Raw genomic sequence first — 15,683 nt, forward strand, 5'->3', positions numbered from 1 at the left:
TGCATAATGTACGGATGTTTTTCCAAGAATCATCCAAATCATCCCACTTAATATCCCCCACAAACTTATGTCGTAATCTCAGACCTCTAACCAGCCGATAACCTCTCCAACACCTCGTCCTCCTCACGCCCCATCTGTCACATTAACCACATCTTCTGAGCACATGAAAACAAGCACCAGCCAACACGCTAATTAAGCCATTGGATGACTATTGATCAGCGACGGATGGACAACACGCATCCGCGAGAAGGAAATGAAGCTCGGGTCGAGTAGATCCATGGTGATAACGCGTCAAAACAACCAATAGTAATTTTTTATTCATCGGCGTTGACCTCCATGGAACGAAGCGAGGGGACAAAGGCACCAATTATCGTCCACCGATCACACTTGACTGAACACAGAGGTCTCTGATTCAAAATGCCGACAAGAAACACGATTTCTGTCTTCATGTCGAGTGAACTTAGAAGCAGATTACTTCCATGATCTGATGCTAAGTGAAACTTCCCTGACAACGCGCTACGCCGCACAACGGATATGAACTCGGCTGAACTCTTGGCTTTATGAGACGGACTTTGATGAAATTTGCGCAAATGCCTATCATAATGAAAATCGGAGACTATTCAAATCGAAGAGCTTAATGGGATTTTCATCAAGACTAATTTCCCCCCATCAAAATACAATTAGTTCAAGCGCAAGCATAGAGAAGTAAACAAGTTCGATCTCAAAATTCGTATCTTTCTGACCTTAGCTCCCCTCTGAAGAAAAAAAAATTAATTATTTGCTCAACCTAGAACTCCGAGCACTTTGTTCCTAGCAGGAAAGACAACAATTGCCTTGTGCCCTCAAATCGCACCAACTACTCCAAGAATGTCCCTATTTTCACTTCCTCCATAAGGATTATTTGGCAATTTCCGTACTAAATGCTAAGCAGTATCCGCCATATAAGTGTTTTTCCGTTCTAAGCAAATGATTGTGCGACCAGTGGTATGTACCCAATTTACTAGCTGCTGCAGCACAAACTTCAAGCTATTACGTAAATTACGCTTCCATGGCCGGAAAACTACTATATTCTTCCTTCACAAGTATGTTTGGACCTTGCTCAAACTACTTTTTCCCAAAATGGTAAACTCTCCTGGACAATTTGCTCGTAATCGGCTAAAATTGCTTAATATTGCTGACATACGCAGCGTAAAAGTGGTGATCCTCTACTATTTTCCCATAAAAAAATATGAAATAGAAATAGAACCAGGGAAACATGTGGCTCATAACAGTTCATAAAGAAACTTTGTTCACATATTTTCTACCGAGTGGAATCAAAAAATAGAATGTGGAGTTCATATATGACCTAGTTCTAGCGAAATTTTGTTTGTATTTCGTTTTGTGTTCCACGGAAGTAATTCTGGAAAACTTAGTCGTCAAGAGTCTACAAAATTTCGAACTATAACCCAAACCCAAGTCGGATACTACGCCTACATGTAATATGCTTCCACCAAGAGAGTGCGCGCGCATCGCGCCCTATCCACCATCAGAGTTCATTAGCATTTCTTGAATCGGAGGCCATTCATAAATGTCAACAGATATCCCGAAGAAGAGCATCGCATTCATTCCCTCGCTATGTCTCATTGGAGATAACAAGTAATCCCAGCGGGGATACTCGTTCTATGGGTCGAGTGGTAAACACAACAATAAGAAACTAGTGAGACGTGTAAATTCGATGTTACCTGAAGAGTCAATGGCAAAATAGGGCATTCCATTTCCTCCCACGATATTATAATCCACGGCGGCAACGGGATTGTCTTGATCCGTTGCTTTTACTGTTAGGACTTCGGTACCAATAGGCATATTTTCTAGAAAAAAAAGGATTGCAAATCTGACCTATGAAATTTTGGTAGTAGTGAAGCAAAAAGAGAAAAAAAAAACAGTATTTGATTGGTAGTAAAAATTGAACATTAAAACCAATGAACATTCTGCTAAGAAGTGGATATGATCATATCCAAGGGGAAGATAATTGTGAAATTGAGAATAGAAGAAACAGGGAGTTTAAAAATCCAATGCAAAAGGTAAGTCATAGCAAAAACTTTTCAAAAACTATTCATAAAATTTGTAGTGGAAAACATAGAAGGTATTTTCGGAGCTCGGATACTTTCATACAGGAGGTATTAAGCGAAACAATGCTTACCATAAACACTAGCTTCAAGTGCGACATCGTCAAATTCCGGTGCATGAAGATTCTCGTCCACATCTTCCAATTCCACGATAAATGAGCAAGTTGTACTCAGCACTACCTCACCATTGTCGGCCACCTGAAGCAATTTTGTTCAATTAATTCTGCCCCAATATTAGAATAACTATTCTGCTTACATCTATAGTCATATTATACAAAGGTCTTCGTTGGAAATCCAATGGCTGATGTGGCGAGTGGATAAAAACACATCCAGTCCTGTGATCAATCTTGAAAGGTGGCGCTAGTCCATTTTCTTCTGGCTCTAGGGAGAACCTGAGCCGAGCGTTCGCTCCAATATCAGCATCCGACGCAGCAACACATCCCACGAGAGCACCGTCTGGGTAATCTTCTGGTATTCGAACCTAAAACGAATATTTTTCGCGCTAAACTGACGATGATCCAGACGCGTCGCAGCCGTCCGGATATAGAATTTCGACGCCGACTTTACGTATATTAATCTTACTGTAGTTATCGGCTCCACACAAAAAGGCGCATTGTCATTGACATCGTCCACTTCAATGGTCAGATTTACGGCCGAGATCTGTGACGGGGCGCCGTGATCAAATGCGATTACGGCATGTCTGGAAACAGATACAAGTATATAACACACCGCACAGACACAGTCTCTAAGAACATACCGTAGAACATTGTTAGCCTCCCTGTCCAACGGTCTTGCAAGTGTCAGTTTACCAGTCTTCTCATCAACTTTCACATGGTCATCCTGTCCTCCAGCCAATCGATATCCAACTTTTGCGTTATCACCTCCATCGTCGTCAGTAGCCGTCAGTTTTAACAACACCGAACCGACTTTCGTATCTTCGCTGACATGTATTCGATACCAGTGCTGAAAAGATGTGATGTTTTCCTGTTCCTTCTCTAACGTGATGCTCCCAGGTCCTTGAATGCCAATGGGGTTCTCGGAACTCGCATCGCAAGATCCGTTTGCCGTGTTATCTAACGAGAAATCGCCTAATCCCTTCACTACCACCATACATCAAATCAGCGCGATGCCTATGTCACGTTCCTAACCTCAATTAGGGAAATGGTGAGGTTCTCAATTAATTACACAGTTCTTGCAAACTTCACAGCATCTTATGCCGAAGAAATAAAACAACGTTGAACCCTCTTCTTAGATCAAACCGGAAAAAGTTCAAATCCAAAAAAAGATGAATTCACACTCATCTAAAGCACAAGTTACAATTATCAGTATAGTTCAGTGAAGAGCAACAGTAACGAAAATTGTGAGGAATTGCAATAGTTGCACAAAAGGATTCCCTCCCAAATCCATAAACTAGAACATTTCGATTCGAACCACCTTCCACGTTGAGCGTACGCGACGGCAGACAATAGATCCGGTAGAGAAAAACAAAGATCGTGGAACTCGCAAATAAATCAACGCTTAACACGATTCATAAGAAAAAATTATTCCATCAAATATGGAAAATTCAGTAAAGTGAAAGCTTTGTTTTCTTTATCTAGTCTCAATATCTTAATCTTCTTGAACTTTACCTTTCCTTTAATGTCTAACAAATAGGAAAAATGTGCGAACAAGTGATTCAAACGATTCCTTAACCTGTTTAATTAGCTATTTATTTCTAATCAAACTTTCTATCAACCCTTCTTTTCGGTGAGATGTATTCTGAAAACCCCTATAGTGGCAAGAGTTTCTCGAAAATGTCCTTTTTCGAGGAGAGGAGTCTCAAAGTATTACGTAGTTTCTGCAACCTTTGTTCATTCATCTGTATTAGCTACTTCTATGTTGACGTTAAGCACACTGACTTAGCCGGTTGAGTAATGAGGCTCCAACAGAGGGATTAGCCAGAACCATTTTCGTATGCATCAAGTCACGAAAGAAATGAAACGTACGAACAGCACATGGCAAATCATACCCAAAATATCTATGTTGTTTGTTAGTGTTTTATGCTATTGTTGTGTTGTGATGTGTTACTGTTGTTTTCAGTGTTTACCTGCTAAGAGGCTGGCTGTTTCCTTCCACGTATCTCTACTTCTTGAATATTTTCAACTTTCAAACACTTTGCACAGTGATGGCCAGATTTCTCTTCAACAATCATCTCATTAAACCAACAACCGCCACCACCATCATAGCTTGACCGTACTCTGCTCCTCATTGCTATTACATTTCTTCCTTCCCCCTACCCCTCCAACACATCTGCCCTAATAAGGAGCGGCCGGATACCTGAGAAGACCGGACGAGACACTCGACCGAGCTCTCAGACACCATGTCCATTGAACCAATCCATTAGCTAATTATGCATAAGGAGAGACTTAGGGCAACATCGCGTACAACATGTTAATATTAAGGAATCGTATGAGGAAAGCAAACAAACGAAGAATAACGAGATGAATAAGGAAGTACGATAAAAAAAAAGTACATAAGAAGAGATATGTAGGAGAAACAGAAGAGGCTCTAAGTGCATTCAAATGTAAGAGAAACCCTTCCACAACTAAAGTTACTATTAACTTCAAGTGAGAAATAAAAAAAAAACCATGTATTCCTGTTAGAAGAACCAATAGAGTTTGTACACGAAAAAAGGAAAACACTGAAGGATGAAATTCCAAGAAAAGCGCTTACCTCTTGAAACTGTGGAGCATGATTGTTGACATCTTTGATGAGGATCTTCACAGCCTTCTTGGATGTTTTCCTTGGTGATCCTTCATCAGAAGCAGTAATTTCTATTTCACGAGTTAAGATTGTCATTCCAGGTGTTAGCAGTTCAGTAAGGTCTCCGGCTACGCGGATTACTCCGGACTCGGGGTCAATCTCGAAGTAGTCGTCCCACATGGAAAAACGCACCAGTCCACCGTAACCAACATCGTTATCCGAGGCATAAATCACAGAGATGACCTAAATCTCTACAATTAGCTCCTTGATTACTAATTTGCAGTCAAAATTATTCGGAAGTCCCAGCAGTATTTTCTCGATGATTACTTGACCCTGGCTGGCATTGCCTCTATGTGAGCACGTAATAAAACACACGATGTTCCGCATGTTACTGTGCCACTTACCATCTGGCGCTCATTCATTCTTTTACTGGCACTACAGTACTCTAGCCAGGTCAGCGCCACAGCTTTGACACAATAGATTTCTTCGCAGAAGTGAACGTACCGTCCCTATACTTGTATCCTCTCGAATTTCGATAGGCCCACTGAATTCTTCGAATATTGGAGCATGATTGTTAGCTGGCTCTCCGCCAACGACCGGCTTAGGCTTTGCGGGCACCTGGACAACAACATTACTTAGCGGATATTACCTTTCACACATTATGGATCATATAACAAGCTTAAGACTCTAGGATATTTACGAAAGCATTATATTTACCTTCGTTCCATTACGATAAAAGACAAGATTGAGAAAAGCGGATCTTGGCAGCGGTTTTCCAGCATCAACAGCCCACACCGAGACACTCCATTCATTTTCGTTCTTTTTCAAAGCATTTGCCAATGAAATCTAAAGGAAACATATGTCAAGAATTGCAGTCATGAACTGCAAAGGAAAAGTGAAAATTGCGAAAAGAACGAACAGTGCTTAGCAGAATAATGTAATCACAAAAAAAGTAAAGAAAAGAGCACTTATGAAAAAGTGATTCTGCTGACGTTTGGTGGAAGATAAGAAATGATATATTCTAAATTTTTCGCATCAAAAATAAATTACCTCGCCAGTTTCGAAATCCACAGAGAACGGGACTTGAGAATCAGACGATAGCTTATAACCTATTCGAGCATTTTCGCCAGAATCGAGGTCCAAAGCGTCCACCTGGAAAATTTCGCGTACATTACATTTTACATTGAAATAATTGCAAGGAAAAAATGAGAAAGCGTCAAAAGACTGTAAAAAAGAGTGTAAAAAAGACATTGTCTCAAATTAATGTAGCAACTAAGTAACTATGACCAATTATATTCCAACACAAATGACTTGTATTTCCCTCATAAGTACCTTAAGAACTACAGTCCCAACTGCTGTATCGCTTGACACAGCAATCGGCCCCTGACGCATCCATTTTGCGGCCCATATAGGCGAATGATCGTTCGAATCCTTCACATAAATGGTAATTACAATAGAACTCTGTCCTCCAAATCCAGCCAGCTGTAATATAGTGGTTCTTTGTTACGAATAAAAACACCTTCGAATAGAAACAATTATCACAAAATCTCCAGAGTGAAAGTGTTCAATGATATGTGAAGAGAAAAGAGTTCACAGTTAAATTACCTTGGCCAGAATGTTGAAGCTATATTCCCTTTGAGTCTCGTAGTCAAGTTCTTGTGAGAGTCGAATGATCCCAGACTTTTCAGAAACCTCGAAGGGTACGGTGGAATTCTCGCGCATTTCCAAATAATACCTGAATATAACAGAAAGGTGTTAGCAAAGATGTAATGAAAATTTGCGTTAAAATATATTTTTTACATTGAACTGTACATCAAACCAGCTACGTTTAATGATCGCTAACTAACTTAGCAAGGTACCTCTAAAAACCTCACTAATCTCAAGATTTAAAAGAGAATTTCAACATTTTCCTCATCAGATGTGACGCTTATTTACGACACTATCGTAAAGATCTGCCCTTTGATAAAAAGATACTCACCTAATATTTCTCTCATCCATTTTATACATTGCACTAGCTGACACTCTTCCTATAACATATCCTACAGGAGAAGATTCGTTGACATTGAAAGACAACATAGCGTCCTCAAAAACAATTGAATGTGGCTGGCCAACTTCGATCTGGAAACTTCTATTTTGAGAAAACCAGAAGAATCCTCCTATTTCAAGTGTGTCTTATTTTATACAAAATTCCACTCAAGTTACAATATTTCACTCAGAAATTCTTAAATTTTAAGCAAATAAGAGTAGTGAGTTCACATGACTTCACGCGTCAAACTCATAAATATGCAATAATGCAAAAAAATGCGTCTGATTACTGTAACATTCATTCCTCGATGTTCAGCCGAAACTTTTTGAACCATAAAACAATGCGAACGCTGATCACCTTGATGTTCGCCGTTGTGTTGACCATACCACTCGACGGATGCTCTTGACCAGCCGATATGGTAACGTTTGTTTGCTGAGGAATCAGTCGACCCGGGACCTGTTAATCAAGAGGTCTCATTGATGCAGACGAAAAAAAAACTACACTAAAGAATCACGATAGACAAAATAAAAACTCAGACAAAGAAACGAGATTTTCCAAGAAAAAAAAGAAGAAAAAAACGTCAAGAGCTACCGTGAACAATTGCCACTCCAAATCGCCATTTGCTCTAAGAGAGAACCAATGCTTCAAGTCGTCCTCGACCACATCGAGGTGAATCGGACCCCCTTGTGCAGACTCATTCGGAGGAATATCCACTCGTATAACAGCTGCTAGTTGTTCTATGTCGGAACGGTATCCATTGATCAGTTTGTTAGCGACAAGAAGTTTCAAATGACGACGTTTCGATTCGGTGACAGTGATCTGAAGAGAAGCGTAAACAAAACTACTAATCAGAATTATAAGATCCCAAAAATAATCAAAGCCCTTTTCCTTCTGAAGTTTTTTGAAGATCCTATGAATGGTTTAATGAAATTATAAGGAATTTACTTGCCTTTAAGAAAACGAATAGATATGCAACTTATGAAAAGTTGCCAAATAAATGATAAGTCATAGGTATGCAGCTATGACAACACCTATGCTAAGAATCAAACAAATCTGTAGAAATTTAGAAGAGTTACGAAATGAAGAAAAGGATCTCTCAATTTTGGTAAAAATTTATTGAAAACATAGGATATGTACGTAAATTCAGGATGCGGCAAAGTTTTTACATCAACAAGTCACAACTCATCATCTTAGGTGGAATTTTTTGGTGCTTTGAGAAAGAAGATACCCATTCCAAATAAAACAACACTAGAGCGAGATTTGAACCATACCTCAAACATGCAAATGGAGAGAGCTTCTCTAGAAATTAATCGGAAACAAGCTATGAATTTTGTCTACAGAGTGTAGAGGAAATAATAGTGATGGACATACAACAAAATTTGGTAGCGTCAACCTGTTCGCATTCAAAAAACAAGCAAAGTTTGACAAGGAAATAAAAACATCAAAAATTTCGTAAGAAAGAACAGAGTTTTTGAAAGATGCAACATACAAGAAAGGACACATTTCAAATACCAAAAAGGAAGTACTTAGCGGAACTCACCACAACATCCTTCAACCATGCTGGCTGAATTTGATCCGGATCACTGTAGAACAATCTGGATGTTCTGTCCTCTGATCGCACTTTTAGGTTGTAAACACCACTACGTAAATGCCTTAGCGAACGAACCCAACCTAAAAGTGCACATACTCAACACTCAACACTATCAGTATTCTTCATTCTAATGATGTAACGAAATTACCAGTAATAGGATCTATAGTAAAATCTGCTGATCGATTCACTAACGAATAATAGATTTGTCCATTGATCCCTTCATCAGCATCCGACGCTTCGATTCGAATTACGTCGGAGAATGGAACAAGCTGAAAAAGTAGCGATGCGAACAGTAAAAAAAAACAATAAAAAAAAACGAAAACGAAGGAAAAGAAGAAAATGAATACCTGGTCGCTAACTGTCGCTTCGTACTGATCAGCTTCCAGTGTGAATATGGGCATAGCATCATTTCGATCAGTAATGGTGAGACGAACCTTAGCAGTGGCTTCCAGATTACCCGCTTCTTTTTGACGACAAGTTGCTTTTATTAAGAAATCGTAGTGATCCTAAAATGAACATTTAGAGAAGCGATCTAAAAAGATGTGTTAGTTAAGAAGTTTACACGCTATAACCATTACAAGTAGGAACTATAAACGTTTCCAGAAGTGACTTCTATAACGTTGATAACAAAAGAGAATTCCTGCTGTTATAACGACACTCTAAGAATATATGCAAGAAATGCGCGGAGGTAGTGTATCGTGAAGGCCAAATGATGCACAAAAATAACCAGTGCTACATTTTTTACAGCTGAATTCATAATATTTCGCATAGAACAAATTTGACTATCAAATTTAACCTAGAAAAGATCATAAACAAACATAACCCCCAAACTCCTCTCCCCTCTAACAAACGGTTGTGTCAAAGGAACACAAACAGGAGAAAAACTGCCTCGATGAGTGGAGAATTCAACAGCTTACCTTAAGCTCTCTGTTCAAAGGTGTGTCCATTCGGTCCTTCTGTCTAATCCGCAAAAACACAAAATCGCCTACTTGGCGAGAATGTGCTTTAAAGTGGTGTTGTCGGTCCCCCTGTAAGATCGTACACCACAGGTAATTGGCACTAAACAAAAGAGGAAAAAAAGGAAAATACCTCGACAATTTTGAATTTAACGGTCGCATCGCTATGCGGTAGTGGAACTCCAATAGGGACGTGATCAGATGAACGGGCAAATTCCGTGCCAGGAGCGTTCTCTTCCAAAGAAACATTATATAATTTGGCAGTGAATACGAACGGAATTTGCCTTCGGAGGTCTCGTCGAGCGAATACAGCACGTTCTGCTGCTATTAGTAATAGTAGCAACAAAAGGTGCCGGCTATTTGGAGGCCAACTCATAGCTATGGCGCATTCCTCGACCTTTTGGCTTTTTGCATAGATTGAGACACTCCGTTTATATAGCCATCCAATCTGGAATAAGCCGTAAATTGCATAGCATACGAACTGCCTTCAAGTTCTTCTGCGCAGATAACGACGTAAAACAAAACATGAGAAAGACGGTTTGAAAGAAAAGTCAGACCATAACCTTGAAAAAAGCAAATATCCCTTTTTAATGAGAAAGAACTAAGACATCTAAGGTATGCTTTGAAAATGTAGCCAAACATGAGATTTTAAGAAGGATACATCGACAAATACACAAAACAATCATGTCAGCGTGGATATTTGGATAGTCATTGGCTAATGACTAAGATAACATGACAGAAGAAATTCTTAGCGAGTGAATAACAAGAAACTGAGACTTGCAAACGAAGATAATAAGCAACATGAGTCATTTCACAACAAAAAACCGGTGTTTTCAGGGAAACATCTACAACCACTTCATCAGAATCCTAAAAAATATTTTCAATTCATTTCAACGAGCAAATTTCATAGGACCAATGAAGTTACGATAACGGGATGGACAAGAACGCCGACTATTTCAGCCATTACACCTAGAAACACTTTTTTTGAAACGATTCCACGTCTTAATCATAGACTGGCTTTCGTACCAACCAAATAACAATCGTAATACCGCCTCTGTTTCAAGTCGAAATTTATTTTGACTCGAAAACAGATGCGATAGTACAGATCTGGAACCTTTAACCTTTGAATCATGGACAAACAAAGACTGTTGAAGATGTAGTTGGTATGAAAATAAGCTGACAAATGAATAAAAAAGCACTTTCAGCCACAAAAAGGAAGATCACTGTGAACTGAATCTAGAGAAACCTGCAGTTTTCTCCTTCAAACAACACTTAAATGAAATTGCGCGTTAATAAATCAACTCAACATCTTTTATAACACATTTGCAGCAGAAAAAAAAGTGCCGCCTCAAAAACACGCCAGAAACATGCCTACCTCACGAATTTGAATGAATGATTCAGTTTCATTCCACGAGGGAAAAAAACTCAGAGTGCTGTCGAACTTGAATGCAATTATAGTGAAAAGACATGCGTGCCCGAGCAAGCAGCATAATGCTGCGAGAGGGAGGGTCAGCGGCACGGTTTCCCCGAGGGAGTCACTTTCCGCGACTCAACGTTTACCGAATGCCGTCAGCACGTAAAGTAAAAAGGACTGAAGTAGCTGGAATCGGGGAATATGGGAATCGAAAAGACCTCGTGTAAGACAAGGTAAAGAGAACTGGTCAGATACGAACTCCAAAAGACTAAAAAACTACAATTTTGTAATTAAGACAAACTTTCGTATTTTCACATCCTTCCACAAGTTCCCGGTATATTAGAGAAACACTAGCGATGACAATTCTATCACTGATAGGTGTCAATTGTAGACGAGTGACCGCGAAGATCGACCCCGCTCATAATCAATAGCTATCACAAATCAAACCGCTATTGAAATTGAGATGGTCGTGATCGCCGACGCCAACGATGACGACGACGAGGACGCATAGCGCTGGTCAACACCTAGACAAGCAACGGTCAGTTGCTAATTTGCAAAGCTGTACAACCACTCGAAGCTGTTTGCTACGCTCTTCTCTAGTACTTGTGTTGTCGCGAAACGGTTTTACAGGATGTTGCGTAACATTGTTTTTCTCATGTTTCGCGCACGCCTGTTCACCATAATGAGATGTTTGGTTACACGACGTTCCCAAACACTCGAATGAATGATGCTTTCTGCAACGCAAAAGTGCGCAATTGATAAGAAAGAAATAAGAATAAGAAATGGATCGCAAAATAAATTTCAACGATCTTATAACTAATGATCTAATCTTTAACCCATTGACGGAAGGGCGATTTGTGCGAGTCCGGGGTCATTCGACTTTCACGAACTATTTTGGAGCAAGGGAATAATAAATAAATAAATAAATAAATAAATAATAAACCCATTAACTACAAAAAAACTTCTTGAAAAAATTAGGACTGTTGAAAAGTGTGCATCTTACCTTTGACCCACGTTGTCGTCAAAGGGTCCAGGAAAATAACGATAATTCATACGATAAAGCAGAGCGATTCTAAAGGGAAAAGGAAAAAAGAATAGTTATTGGAGGTAGTGGTTTACAAAAGGTCAGTTGATAGAAAAAAATTGTCCTCACGAGAACTCTTTACACAGTCAACAAGGAACTACGACATGCACATCTGAGCGGCTTAAATGTTGTTCTACCTACCGTTTTCTGCATTTCAATCAAAAATATTAAATACAACGTAATTCTAAACCTTCAAAAAGACATTGTAGGTTTTGTGTGCTAGTGCACTAAAGATGTCCTAACAAGGTTGCGTGACAACACATTAGCCACATGCAAAATTATTCCAGAGCTTTTCAATTATATACGCTCTAATTGCTGCTCAAAAAAATACCAATCGTTGCTGCAACTAACGCTTCAAGAAAACTATACGTTTCATGGGAAACATCAGCAGCAGTTTTTTTTAAAACATAATTACACCACAAAATTGCACAGTCTATCCTTATACGATTTAATTACGAGGAAATATTAATATATCGAAGGGAGCTAGGACAGGAATCTAAAGGTCATTCCAAAAGTTCAAAATGGCTATTTTCCAGCAAATACGTTAAAAACGGATGAGACTCGAAAATTATTGAATCTTTAATTCATTATCGTCAAAGTACTAAAATTACTAATCTCCTACGCCATGCTTGCTTTTTCTACGAAAGATCAGAAATATTTCTCATTAGGACAACTGAATTCAAATCGTCTTCGCAAAGAAAAGAAACGAATAAAACGATCAACAGAAGCAATTCTAGAAAGCAACCTGGGAATGGACCATCAAAGAGTGGTTTCCGTACATGCGAAATAACGTGTATCAAGCTAATTTGCATGACTAAATAGGAAGGGAACATCTGCACAAAGACGAATACAACAGCGACTGACCAGTGCGCGTACAGTCAGTGTAAACAAAAATCATACACACATTGAAAAACTGCTTTAACCACGCAGAAAAAAAAGTGACAACAAACTGCACCTGGACGGCGAAATTCTTGAGCGCTAGGACAAAGAAACGAGACTCGATTGAAATCGCGGCAAACGATTAATCAAATGGAAGAGATGAGAAGTTTACTTGCAACCAGTGCAGCCTTAAATGAATAGAGCAGAGCAAAGTCTGTATGAGAAGGAAAGTCAATCTCAAGCGTGTCCAGATAGCAATTGAATTATGAGTGAGCGGAAAGAGGAAATGTCGAAGTGGTCAGTATGCAAATTATGTACGCCGGCCAGCATGTATCGACCTCAAACGAGGGCGCGAACGAGGACATTGAGGATACTTGACGAGGCGGCTCAACGTGAAACAACGAGATGCCGCCGCAAACGCACACGACATTGAAACCTTCATGCTTCAGCAAACAGAAACACAAAAAAAGGACGAACAAACGTGATGAAATGTTAACGTCTCCAATTTCAGCAAAGAACCACATAGTACTCGCTCATCCTTATTTCATCTATTAGCTCTACATTTAAAGGACACACGTCCTTTAGTGTCCAAAACGTAGGCATGAAAAAAAAACACTACAAAGAACTACAACTACAAAAAAAACACTAGGAAGAGAGTATAGAAGAAACAAGGACAAATAATTTAGCTTCAGGAAGAATGCATTCTAACTTCAATTTCGGCTTCATTGAACGAAGGTGACCTCTATATCCTAATAAAAAGATGTTAACCATTGTCCAAGCAAGAATAATGCTAAGAGGAAAACAAAACGTATTAGTTACGTATAAATGGAGGAAACCCATGAAGTACTTACCACGGAACACTAAGCAACAAGCATGACTATCGACACCAAAGTCTTTTTTCTGTCTAAAAAAACCATACAACATTTTGAAAGCTTTCGCAAATTACATGCAAGTGACGTTGCAAAAAATAACGATTGCATTGCATTCACAGAGGAATAAAAAATGTGTTGCAATAGTTGAGGGAGAAAGAAAGTGCAAAATTATAAATGTGACCGTCATTGTGTTATGTTGTATTACTTCTACAAAGACTTTTTTAAATGGAAATGTAGATCACACTGATAAAAACATTTCAAACCCATGTTGAGTAGATCGCTGAATAAATGTAGTCTTTTTGATCTACATCATATCAAGTTGTAGCAACTTTTACGACATTGAATAAAATTTAATAAACGCGACACAGCCTTTTTTTAAACGTTATCGGGGAGATCCTAAACATTCTCTAGGATTTTCTTTGAAAAAATCCAATAGAAATTTCTCTTAATCAGACTACCACTTATCGTTGCCACTAGTATTTGCTTACCACCGGTAGAATGTGCAGTTTGCAAAGAGAAAAAGTGTGGAAAAAGTCGTCGGAGATAACGAGCAACAACATTCACATAAGTAATAAATTATCTCTGCAAACAATATGATGAATAGCCGAATCAAGGCGGAGGAATACAAAAAAAAGAGAGATTGCAAAGTCTATGCCCAAACCTGTTCAGTAACCATAAAGTAATCCAACAAATCGTTGCGCATTTAACGACGCAATACGCTGCTCGATAATGTCGTATTCACAATGCTTCCATGAGAACAAACGTAAATGATGTACAACTGACTATTGTCCAGAATTCTGACACTATTTTGTTGATAGATCAGTTCACATTCGTTTTCTGGTCTTATTTCTACACTGAACAGCATAAATGAACACAAAAATAACTCATGGCAAAGCGTCATCGAAGGATCAAAATGAATCCATGCCAGGGCAAAATTTCAAGTTCGGGAAGGAAGGACAGTGTGAATAGACTTCTTTTCCTTTGAGCTGACATCGTTTCTTACTGGGTAGCATCTTTTGGCATTTCCCTTAATCCATTTATGGTCAGCGTAAATTTAATGCCAATTTGTTGCTGAAAGAAAAACAAAAGTGTCTTGTTCCCGCTACAATTCAATCAAAGTTAGAACGATAATGTGAAGCCAGTCACCGGGTGCAGTAACGATATTTAGCCTTGTAGTCGTAGTGTGGTGTTGTTTTTGCTTTCGCTAACAAATCAACTTTTGACATCGCTCGAAGAAGAGGAAAAAAAACAGGCGAGTCTTAGACAACGGCTATACAAACACACATGCGTTATACGTACTACAGGGCACTACGAGGACGAGCAAAGAAAGGGCAACGGTTGACGACAATCATGAATCAGGAGTTTGGAAACATCGATGTTGAAACGTTTGAAGAATAACTTCCTAGCACTGTACATCCATGTATTTTGTACGAGCTGATTCAGTAAGAATCTCAGTTAAGTACACCGTGAAGAGAACAAGATTTCACTTTCTTGCATTAAAACAATTGTGGGCAAATCGAATAAAAGCTAGGATTTCAGTCATCCTCCTTTCTACGTCTAATTACATACATTTAATGCAAAAAAAAGAAACTTTAGCCGTGAAGAAAATGAAAGAAACAAAACAACGACAACAACCGGATTCTGCATGAGAGTCCGTATCATTTATACTGTAAAGTAGAAAAAGAGTACGCACTATGTGAACACAGTTAAGATATCATCAAGCATGACTAATGTACGTTTTCCTCACGCACATCAGCAATTCTCACCGCAGTGCAACTGCCCGAATACCCTTGGTGCCGGGGTCCGATCATGGAAAAACTATAGGCTAGAGTCGCTGAGCCTATCTGCACTCGCAGATTAGGGACAAATTCCGAGCCTGGTGAGGAAAAAATGATGAAAAACTCCTAGTTTTTTCGACGAAGAGACAGTGATACCCTGTAGTCGGGTAATCTTCTTAGGTTTGCAACTGCAGAAATTCGCACGCTCTGCAGTCGCTTTATTTCATAACCTCTAC

The 15,683-nt window shown here is 39.1% G+C and overlaps 1 protein-coding gene across 2 annotated transcripts in view; it reads right to left on the reverse strand.

The window, feature by feature from the left end:
• The window catches only part of RB195_009193 (uncharacterized protein), a gene marked incomplete at both ends in the record, with an annotated part of 32,766 nt that extends 22,970 nt beyond the window's left edge, over positions 1–9,796 (reverse strand). For both annotated transcript variants that reach the window (XM_064196067.1, XM_064196066.1), the window contains 19 exons: positions 1,722–1,847; positions 2,180–2,303; positions 2,362–2,586; positions 2,688–2,805; positions 2,863–3,068; positions 4,818–5,090; positions 5,352–5,465; positions 5,565–5,693; positions 5,898–5,999; positions 6,180–6,329; positions 6,453–6,582; positions 6,826–6,965; positions 7,231–7,329; positions 7,465–7,692; positions 8,414–8,544; positions 8,613–8,733; positions 8,812–8,970; positions 9,382–9,492; positions 9,554–9,796. In XM_064196067.1, the coding sequence (XP_064047211.1) occupies positions 1,722–1,847; positions 2,180–2,303; positions 2,362–2,586; positions 2,688–2,805; positions 2,863–3,068; positions 4,818–5,090; positions 5,352–5,465; positions 5,565–5,693; positions 5,898–5,999; positions 6,180–6,329; positions 6,453–6,582; positions 6,826–6,965; positions 7,231–7,329; positions 7,465–7,692; positions 8,414–8,544; positions 8,613–8,733; positions 8,812–8,970; positions 9,382–9,492; positions 9,554–9,796 (2,929 nt within the window). The remainder of the gene's footprint in view (positions 1–1,721; positions 1,848–2,179; positions 2,304–2,361; positions 2,587–2,687; positions 2,806–2,862; positions 3,069–4,817; positions 5,091–5,351; positions 5,466–5,564; positions 5,694–5,897; positions 6,000–6,179; positions 6,330–6,452; positions 6,583–6,825; positions 6,966–7,230; positions 7,330–7,464; positions 7,693–8,413; positions 8,545–8,612; positions 8,734–8,811; positions 8,971–9,381; positions 9,493–9,553) is intronic.
• Positions 9,797–15,683: the final 5,887 nt, after the last annotated feature.

Source organism: Necator americanus, chromosome III, assembly GCF_031761385.1.
Source record: "Necator americanus strain Aroian chromosome III, whole genome shotgun sequence".
NCBI lineage: Eukaryota > Metazoa > Nematoda > Chromadorea > Rhabditida > Ancylostomatidae > Necator > Necator americanus.